Source organism: Sinocyclocheilus grahami, unplaced genomic scaffold (assembly GCF_001515645.1).
Source record: "Sinocyclocheilus grahami isolate Dianchi unplaced genomic scaffold, SAMN03320097.WGS_v1.1 scaffold888.1, whole genome shotgun sequence".
NCBI lineage: Eukaryota > Metazoa > Chordata > Actinopteri > Cypriniformes > Cyprinidae > Sinocyclocheilus > Sinocyclocheilus grahami.
Genome location: NW_015506067.1, coordinates 1,011,223 through 1,022,213, shown reverse-complemented (window position 1 = coordinate 1,022,213; position 10,991 = coordinate 1,011,223). Strand labels below are relative to the sequence as shown.

Here is a 10,991-nt window from a genome sequence, read left to right as displayed (position 1 = left end):
GTAATCTGTATTATGTAATCAGATTCCAAAAATGTACTAGATTATATTACACTTTAAAATGCTTATGATCAGATTTGTTTTTTTTCTTCATTGATTACATAATTACATGTTATTTACACAATGGCAGTAAATTATTCTGAATTTATTGACTCGCCCAAATTGTTATTCTTTTTTTCTCCCTTAAAATAAAAAATATAAACATTTTTACTATTCAAGTGTTTTATTTCAATTAGGGCTGGGCAAAAAATCGAATGCGATTTTCATGCGAATCTCGCCATTCATTGCGATTCATTGCCGATTTTGAACGTGATTTTGTGATGCTTGTCAGTGATCTACAGCTCTGTGTATTAAATGCCGCTCCATCTGAAAGCACGTGCTGGAGATTTACTACTAATCACAGAACTGGCTTTACTGACGATATGCGCATGAAAATCGCATTAGATTTTTTGCACAGTCCTAATTTGAATTGTTTTTATTTCAAAATGAGTTAATTAGTTCACCAACTCACAAACCACTTGCAGTTCATTCACGAACCCCAATTTGGGAAACGCTGGAGTCATGTAATGTTTAATACACTTCATGATGTTGGAATGGAATAGGTTTCTTATGAGTTGGGTCAAATGTAATCAAAAAGTAGTCCGAATACATTACCTAATATGTGTAATCCAATAGATGACATTTCAATCTACAATTTCCGTCATGTATTTTGTAATTAGTACTGGCCTTCAGTAGAAGTAATCTCAGCAGCTCTGTGTATTCTGCAGCGATAGTATGCCAGCAGTAGTTCACCTCTCTCTCTCTCTCTCTGTGTGTTTCTGTTTGTCGGTCAGTATCTGGTTCTGCCGCAGACGTCGGTCGGCAGGTACGCATACGTTCAAGGTTCAGCTCTGAACGACAGCGCCCTCTATCTGTGCCAGCGCTACTACAGGAAGGGCACCATCGACCCGGTTAACGACACGTTTGACATCGACCCTCATGTCGTCACTGGTGGGCAGAAAATCCATTTTTGCATATCACACCAATCAATAAAACATAGCGAGTCGTCACTCTGTCTGCTGCTTACACTTTTTTAGTTTGACGTTAGCAAGCACATAAATATGCAAGGCACACAAATATTAGAGAGAAGAGGGCATTATTAATTATATTGAACTATTTTAGTTGATGTATTTCGTTATTGGGTGTAATAATAGATTTATTTATTAAAACCAGCTTGAAATCGGATTTGACACCACTTGTTTTCCTGATGCATGTTACTGTTTATATTGGGAGCGATTCATCTGTGCGTTTATCTTTTGTTGATTTAGTGTTTTGTAATCTTGCAATATTACATTCAGATCTGTATTACTGCAAAAAATTATTAGTATTTTTGTGTTGTTTTCCAGCACCAACATCTAAATATTATTCTTATATCAAGATACATTTAAGTATTTTCTGAAAAAATAATTGAAATAAAGTGAGTTTATGCTTAAAGCAAGAAAAAGCATCTGTTAGTGGAGTATGAAAAATTCAACTTAAAGTGGAAAATGTCTCTTTTTTCCTTTTATTTTTATTATTTAAAATAATAATTATTTTATTTATTATTATTTGTAAAATATTAAGTCTTGTTTAAAAAAAAATAGCTTGTGCTTGAATCAAGAAAAAATATATTTTTAATTTTTAATAATTCTATAGTATTTAATGATTTTATTTCAAAATAATAATTTGGTTTATTATTATTATTATTATTTATAATATTTTTCTTACCAATATATTTTTTATTGTTAAGCATAAACATAGTTTTGATTAGATATTAAGTCTATGTTTTCTGAAAAATGTAAGTCATTTTGCTTCTCAAGTAAATGTCTTTTTAAAAATCTTTTTAGATATTTGTATTGGAAAACAAGACAGAAGTGCCAAGTAAGAAAATATTTTTTACAGTGCTCCATTCCTGTTTACAGTGCTCATTTTGGAGAAAATGTTGAACAGTCATTTCATTATGAAATATGCCACATGTATTTGTAAATTTGGTTGCAACTTCCATTTCATGCCAACTTTTTCATTTCTCTAGACTTGTGCACCATCTTGGTTAAATGAAACTGACTTCATTTTAAATGGATTCTGGGATTGTCTTCTCCACAAAGGATGCACATTGATGCTGCCTTCTAATCATCTATAATTGCTATAATCAAACCAATCTTATCTGAGAGCGCAGAATAAATATGCTGGAATAGTGTTCAACATTAGCAGTGATTTCTGCAGGTGCTCCCTAAGAAGTCGTCTCACTAGGGTTCATAGCAGATGATTTCTGTTCTACAAACTCAGACTGAAATTCTAAGCAGTCTAAATTCTACAGAACCCGTTGCCTGGCAACACAAAGCCGCTGTCCGTTTGAATCATCAGTGATTATAATTGCGGCGTTTTCAATCAGAGTGCTTTTATTCTCTGTTTCTGTTTTTTTGTGTGTGTTGGTTTAGACTGTATCGGAGTGAATCCACCACCAGACCCCTCGAATCCACTGCAAAACCACTACAAGAACATCACCCTCAATTTCCAAAAGTGAGATCCACACACACATGATAATATATAACATGTATGATATAACAAATCTATGAGGACATACTAAACACTTCTATTGTTTATATATGAAATACAATAATCACAGACCAACACAAATAGAACATTATTTACTTCTTTATCAGTTGTTTTTCAATTCAAATGTGACCCTGGACCACAAAACCAGTCATAAGGGTACATTTTTAGTCATTTTTTTGTGCTTTATTTCATCTTATTTTACCGAAGACGTAAGCTTTCCATTGATGTATGGTTTGTTAGGATAGCACAATATTTGGCCGAGATACAACTATTTGAAAATCTGGAAATATGGTGAAAATCGCCTTTAAAGTTGTCCAAATGAAGTTCTTAGCAATGCATATTACTAATCAAAAATGAAGTTTTGATATATTTACGGTAGGAAATTTACGAAATATCTTCATGGAACATGATCTTTACTTAATATCCTAATGGTTTTTGGCATAAAAGAAAAATGGATAATTTTGACCAACACAATGTATTGTTGGCTATTGCTACAAATATACCCCAGCGACTTAACACTGCTTTTGTGCTCCAGGGTCACAAATCATCTCCAAAAAGTGTGGTTTAGCTAAATTTCGGGGCCATTTTTTTTTTCTGATGTAACTGTAGCTCAGTAGCACACACACACCGATCGCTGATCTGTGTAAATGTGCCGTTTTTTGCATAATTGTTGCTCAAGTTCCTCTCTGAGCGTCTTTCTGTCTCTCCTCAGGTTGATTAATGTGACTATCCAGTTTCAGCTGAAGGCGATAAACATCCAGACGATTATCAATAATGAGATTCCCGACTGCTACACCTTCTCCATCACCGTACGCACAGATTTCACAGCACACTAAACTCAGTTTACAAAATCAAATAACGTTTCATGAAATTGTATTATATTATCATTCAAAAGTTTGGAGTCTTTACAATGTTTAATGTTTTTTGAAAGAAGTCTCTTCTGCTCACTGAGGCTACATTTATTTGTTCTAAAATCAAGTAAAACTGTGAGATATTATTTTATTTTAAAGGGGTCCTATAATGCTTTTTCACTTTTTCAACTTTAGTTAGTCTGTAATGTTGCTGTTTGAGCATAAAACAGATCTGCAAAGCTACGAAGCTCAAAGTCCAATTCAAAAGAAGATATTTTATTTAACAGAAATCACTTTTCAAAAACTACAACGAACGACTCGTTTGGACTACAATGCATATTTTCTGGGATTTGTGATATCACAAAGATCGACGAATGGGACGAGAATGTGTTTTTCGAACAACCTAATATGAGAGCCTGTTCTAGTACACCCCCCAAAACAAAATCAAGACTTTGTAAAAGAGCATAATAGGACCCCTTTAAAATAACTGTTTCTGTCTGACTATATTGTAAACTGTAATTTATTCCTGTGATCAAATCTGAATTTTCAGCATCAGTACACCAGTCTTCAGTGTTACATGATCCTTCAGAAATCATTCTAATATACTGATTTGCTGCTCAAGAAACATTTCTGATTATGTTGAGTACAGTTGTGTGTTATTTTGGAACAAATATATGTAGCCTCGGTAAGCAGGAAACACTTGCTGACCTCAAACGTTTGAACAGTGTGTTATATCATGGAATGGGATTGTCATGCATATGGCACCTGTGTTTCAGATCCTGTTTGATAATAAGGCTCACAGTGGTAAAGTGAAGCTGAGTTTGCTCAACGAAGCGTCCATTAAAGAGTGCAGAGACACCAATGTGTCGGGACACGGTGAGACGACGGTGAACGGATGCTCATTTGTATCTCTTTGTGATCCTGCTGAAGCTGAACGTGTCTCTGTGTCCAGGGGACAGTTACGCACGCGTGGCGTTCGATGTGTTGGTGGCGGTGGTCTGCGGTCTGTCTCTGGTGTTGTGCGGACGCTCCATCCTCAGAGGAATCATCCTGCAGCACGTAAGTAGGGCCCTGTGACTTGTGAAAACACAATCCAGTCATAAAGAATGCTATAATGTGGAACATTTAGGAATTAGTTAGATTTTGGATGAATAAATCCAAAGTATGTCAGTACACTTAAATCAGATGGAGATATGGACTACTGTCTGTGAATATTAAACCACAAAAACATGATTTAAACATGAATCCAGCACATCCTGCATGTCTCTGTGTGAATGAATGGCATGGTTTTGTTTGTGTAGTGCTCATGGTGGTTTTAACCTGTTGTCTCACTATGAACACATGAACATCATCTCCAGAGCTGCTCTGAAAATCTCTTCAAGAGTATTTCACCGTTTCATTTGAGATGAATATGCACAGAAACTGTGCGGTAACTAAAACTAAAGTTCACGGTAAATAAAAGTTTGATTTAACTTGAAATTGTGACAGAAATATATTACTATTGTACAGTAGAAAGTTCCTCTCAATGTAAATAATAATAATAATATTTTCAACTTTATTTTTTAATGAATAATCACACAATTTACCTTCCATGTTTTAATTTTAGCAGTAAACCTCTGTTGCGCAGCAATTTGTTTGACAAAAAAATAAAAAATATGGAATTGTTTAACTTTCATTTGACTAAAAGATTAATTAAATTGTTAATGTTTCATGCCTTCATTTGATTACCAGAAAAGTTAAAATTCATAATACAGAATGTCGGAACAAGCAAAACATATTGTTAAAAAAAATATTGTTAAAAATGTTAAATTAATACATTCTGAAGTTGTTTTTTATAAATTAAATTGATTAGACATGCTTGTTGATTATAAAAAAAACTTAACTGCACTATTAAACACAGTTTTACAAACAATTTGGTTAAAAAAATCAAATCAAATAAATAACTATATCATAGTGCTGTAAAATGTCATTTTTGTTAAATGTTGTAGAAGTTTCATGACTTTTTTTATTACTCAAATTTAATTTAACCATTAAAATAGAGTCCAAAAAATTAAAACAGATAAAAGGGAATTTGAAAAAGTAAGTAAATGTTGGGAAAAATAAAATGTATTTCATAGAGCCCTAAAAATGTCATTTTTGTTAAACTTCAAATTAAATATTGTACAGGTTTCATGATTTCATGATTTGGTTTTTGATGACTATAATTAAATTTAACTGTTAAAACTGAGTCCAGAAAAATGAGAAATGTAATCCCCAAACAGGAAAAAATAGAATTTTGAAAAAAAATTAAACAGATTTTGGGGGAAAAATCAACTGATTTCATAGGGCCCTACCTGAGTTGTTATTTCACAATCTAAACTGACATTTGGTCTGTGTTGGCAGGAGTTTGTGTGCTATTTCCGTCAGTCTTTGGGCCGGTCGGTGAGTTGGGGCGACCGTCTGGAGTTCATCAACGGCTGGTATCTGCTGCTCATCATCAGCGATATACTCACCATCATCGCCTCCTTCATCAAGATCGCTATCGAGACCAAGGTGACACACACACACACACACGGTTACCCTCGAGTGCTGGAGATCCCGCTGTGTCTGAGAAACGCTGTGAGCTGATTGGTGCTTGTGTTTGTGCTGCAGAACCTGTCGTCGTATGACGTCTGCAGTATTTTGATGGGAACCTCCACCCTGCTGGTGTGGGTCGGCGTGATACGATACTTCAGCTTCTTTCAGAAATACAACGTGAGTTTATGCATTTATTCCTTGATTATAGATACGATTAGGGCTGCATGATTAATCAAATGCGATTGTCATGCGCATTTTGTTAAAAAAGCCGGTTCTATAATCAGCAGGAAATCACGTGCTTTCAGATAGAGCAGAATTTACTACACAGAGCCGTAGTTAACTGACAAGTTACGCAAAAAAATCGCAGACGATTTTATTGCGCGATTCTGAAATCGAAGAAATCGTTGGCGATAATGACAGCTGTTTGCATAGCTTCTCAGTGAACTACGGCTCTGTGAAGTAAATGCTGCTCCATCTGAAAGCATGTGAAAATACCACATTTAATAACATATTTTTACTACAAACTCACTTCATAACGTCAGTCGAGTGTTTGAAACAAATCCTTCTGTGAGATGATGTGGCTTCTTACACAGAATAAGGCACGCAACATATTTCATAGTATTTAAGCAGTGATAAAGGCATTGCATTATAAATATACTTTATTTTAATGAAAATGATAATAATAAGAACTCAGATAAACCGTATATTGCCGTAGTCGTGTTTATTAGTCACGTTGAATCAATGAAAGCAGTTGAATCTTCTGTTTATTCAGCTGCAGCGCTAGGCATTTTCTGGGTTTCTTCTGCGAGGCATATTTGGAGTTTCAGCGCGAGAGCACCTCTGGCCTTTGGATGGAGATTTACTACTGATCACAGAACCGTGCTTCACTGAAAGATACGCATGACAATCGCAGCTTCTGTCGAATCGCGATCTCGATTCCATTTCGATTTATCGTGCAGCCCTAGATACTTTTTTTTTTATTTTGAATGATTTATTTCTGTATTTTTTGTTTTCATTTTAGTTTTAGTTAAAGTGATTGCAATTTTGTTGTTTTTGTCATTTACTAGCTTCTATTTATTTTTTAAGTTTTTATTCATTTTTATTAAAATTTTAGTTTGAGTTATTTTAGTACATCAAGTTACTAAAAGAAAATGAGAAATGTTGCCTTGACAACTAGCTGAAATAAAATATACATTTTAATTTATTTAATTTAAAATGAATTTAATTTCAAGCATCGATTGTTGTTTCTGGTTTTAGTTTTTTTCTGATTTTGTCTTGAAATGCAACATGACATTTTTGGCAGGCTTTGTGAGATTCACATTTCCTCTTTCTTTGAGGAACTATGGATCTCTGGAAATATTGCAAATATTACCAAGATATTAACATAGAAAATGTTCAGACGATGTGAATTGTCTGATCTGTTGACAGATTCTGATTGTGACTCTACGAGCCGCGTTTCCAAACGTGATCCGGTTCTGCTGCTGTGTTGCTGCCATTTACATGGGCTACTGCTTCTGTGGCTGGATCGTCCTGGGACCCTACCACGCTAAAGTATGTTATATTTCAATATTATATTACTATGATAAAGTATGATATATTTCTTTACTAACATGTCCATGTCTTCTGATCTGTCTCTCTCAGTTCCGCTCTCTCTCTACGGTGTCAGAGTGTCTGTTTTCTCTCATTAATGGAGACGACATGTTTGCCACGTTCTCAGAGCTGGAGCAGAGCGGGACGCTGGTGTGGGTGTTCAGTCAGCTCTATCTCTACACCTTCATCTCGCTCTTCATCTACATGGTGCTGTCGCTCTTCATCGCGCTCATCACCGGAGCCTACGACACCATCACCGTGAGTCCACTTAACTAAACCAAACTAAGGACAACTAATAAAAAAAAAACATTTACATTGATTGAAATAAAATAAATGTTAAATGTCAGTAAATATTTCTATCTTTCTTTCATGTAGTTTGTTAATTTTAAAAAATTTACTTGAAAAAACTTAAATATTGATTTAAATATTAAATTAACTTACAATTTTGACTCAGAACATCCAAGCTATAAACTCGATATTGCAAGGAAAAAAAGTCAGAATTGTGAGCTAAAAGTCACAATCTTTTATTTCACTGTGAGATGTTCAGAATTCAATGAAAAACATCAGAATCGTGAGATTTAAAAAATTGGAATTGCAAGATGTAAACTGATAATTCTAAGAATAAAAGTCCAAATTGCGAGATGTAAACTTAAATTTCTAAGAAAATGTCCGAATTGAAAGGCGTAAAGTCAGAATGCTAAGCAAACAAGTCAAAATTGCGAGATGTAAAGTCAATTCTGAGAAAAGTCCAAATTTAGAAATATAAACAAAATTCTAAGAAAAAGTCAGACTTGCGAAATATAAACTGCGAGATGTAAACTTGGAATTGTTTATATTTTGCAGTTTTGACTTTTTTCTCAGAATTGCAAGAAACAAAGTCAGAATTTATTTTTTCCTCAGAATTTCGAGATACTTTCTGAGAAGAAAAGTCTGAATTGTGAGACAATGTTGCAATTCCCTTTTCTTTTTTTTTTATTCAATGGCGGGGGAAAAAAAATGAATTGCGAGATGTAAACTCTGAATAGTTTATATCTTGCAATTCTGAGAAGTCTTAATGGTGAGATTAAAAAGTCGCAATTCCTGTTTTAATTTATTTGTATTTTTATTCAGTGGTGGAAACGGGCTTCCATGTGCTTTTTAAGACAGCAAGTATACCTAAAACAATAAAAGTTTAAAATCGCCTGACAGGCATGTCGCTGTTTTTGATTGGTTTTCTCTCTGTTTGTGTGTTTTGTGTTCAGCAACAAACCCAGGACGTGCCGCAGGTGTCCGAACTGCACCGGTTCATCGCCGAATGCGCCGACACGCCGACCTCCGGAAACTTCCGCAGCCCAGAGCCGTCCACATGCTCGCTCTTCTGCTGCTTCAACTAGAGAGACTGTGCTTGTGAAGGGGATTCTGGGTAACACTTCGTTATTCTCACACACAGGAAAGGAGGGAACACGCTCTTCTTTGTTTGTTTGTTTACAGGTTGTAGCTGCACTAATAGATCATCTCAGCATGCAGCTTTTAAATGCGTTATAATTAATGTGCTGAATGTGTTTTGTGTATTTATGAGCATCTCGGCTTTTGTGATTAAGACTTGATGCACTAGACCAGCTAAAGGGAACTTACAGCACACAAAATAACACACAAACACAAACTGAAACAGATAAACAACATAATATTTCAGGTGAATCTCAAGACCAAATGTCCAGGTCACATTTCACCCGAAAGCAAACAATAAGAAATGATATTTTGCTTAAAGAAAACAAAGCCTTTTTAAGACCATTATGATGTTTTGCATTTTATTTTAGGTTGAAATATGACCTGCACATTTTAGTGAGTTACAGCACACAAACACAAATGAAGACACACTTTTCCAACATCATAGTGCAGGTGCTTTGGTGAATCTCACAACGAAATGTCCAGGTCACATTTCACCCTAAAATTGAAAGAAAAAAAATAATTTTGCTTAAAGAAAGGTAATCCTGTTTTAGGACATTTGTGGTGTTTTGCTTTGTGAGATTATTTATTTATATTAATTTCTTCTTTTTTTGGAAATGTGACCTGCTCAGTTTTTGTGAGAGTGGCCTGATTGTTTTTATTCCGTTCACAGCTGTGTATTTTATGATTTTACTCATTTTTAGAGAATCTTTTTAATACGGTTTTCTGTGTATATATTACATATTCCTTACGTTTCATATGCACGTTAGAATATTAGTGCTTTGTCGGCAGAGGAGCGTCATATGGATGATAATGTCACTTTTTCTTCTCTAGTCAGTGCTTTGTTTCAGATGTTTCTCCACGAGAGCGAGTGTGTGTGTGTGTGTGTGTGTGTGTGTGTTTAACAGCAAGCATAGCTTGCAGGTTTATTTTGTCATTAATATTAATGTGGACGGTGTATCGTACCTGTCCCTGGTGTATTTGCTCCTTTCAAAGCCGTCACACAGACTCAGACACACAGACACACACAGACACACACACAGACTCAGACACACTCACTCACACACACACACACACAGACACACACACACACACACAGACTCAGACACACACACACACACACTGATGTTTGAGAAGCCTTGGGCATCTTGAGAGCTTTTCTCTGCATTGACACACAGGTCAGTCCATCAGGGAGTTACTCGACTGACACAGAGATGCTTTGAATGTTTTCTGTGTTTTTGGTCGATGGCAAGCTAATATCTGTCTATTAATGCTTAGCTCGATTAATTACTAGTTATTAGCTCGGTTAATTCCTAGAAACCATAAACATGAGGGACCGAACACCAGCTGAATGCAGGATTGAACGGGAACATTTCCAATGCATCATTCTGATTACTCTGTGTTATTTATGAGCTCTCGGTGTATTATATTTATGATGTTAGTCATGGACTTTCAGCTTGTGGCAGTTTAATATCATATCCGTTCATGCGTGATTTCATCTAGTGCTCTGAAACTGAGAGAATCTGATTAGATTTGTGGTTTTGTGGTGAGGAGGACAGCGGCTTTGCTTTTATGTAATTGTTTCTTTCCCAGAATGCCTTTTTGGTGTAGTTTCATGACATACATTGAGTTTACTGCTGTTATTTGGGGGACGTTTTAATGAGATGTGTGATTTTAAAGTACTTGAAATGCTGTTTTATTTTAATATTTTAATTTATTGTGTCTAACTGTAAGCTGAGATGCATTTGGTTTGTATGTTGCATAAATTTTTTTTAACAGAGAATATTTGTTTTTTTTACAATGCACAATTTTGCACTTTTTTAAGTTGGTAATTTATTTGGAGAGACTATTCTGAATGTGTATTTGTGGTTTTGTATACGAGTTACTCTCCGTTAAAATGGTTCATATGGATGCTCTTCATTATCATCATAAATACCGACACATTTGAACACAAATCTCAGCTCTTAAAGTCACAAATAAAATACATCTGTGAATGTC

General features: G+C 35.0%; 1 protein-coding gene across 1 annotated transcript in view; it reads left to right on the top strand.

The window, feature by feature from the left end:
• mcoln1b (mucolipin TRP cation channel 1b) overlaps positions 1-10,991 on the top strand; it is a 13,627-nt gene extending 2,636 nt beyond the window's left edge. The window contains 10 exon segments of the mRNA XM_071582330.1: positions 652-987; positions 2,454-2,535; positions 3,284-3,380; positions 4,199-4,298; positions 4,375-4,481; positions 5,805-5,954; positions 6,054-6,155; positions 7,407-7,529; positions 7,620-7,826; positions 8,810-10,991. Of these exon segments, the coding sequence (XP_071438431.1) occupies positions 652-987; positions 2,454-2,535; positions 3,284-3,380; positions 4,199-4,298; positions 4,375-4,481; positions 5,805-5,954; positions 6,054-6,155; positions 7,407-7,529; positions 7,620-7,826; positions 8,810-8,941 (1,436 nt within the window). The 3' untranslated portion in view covers positions 8,942-10,991.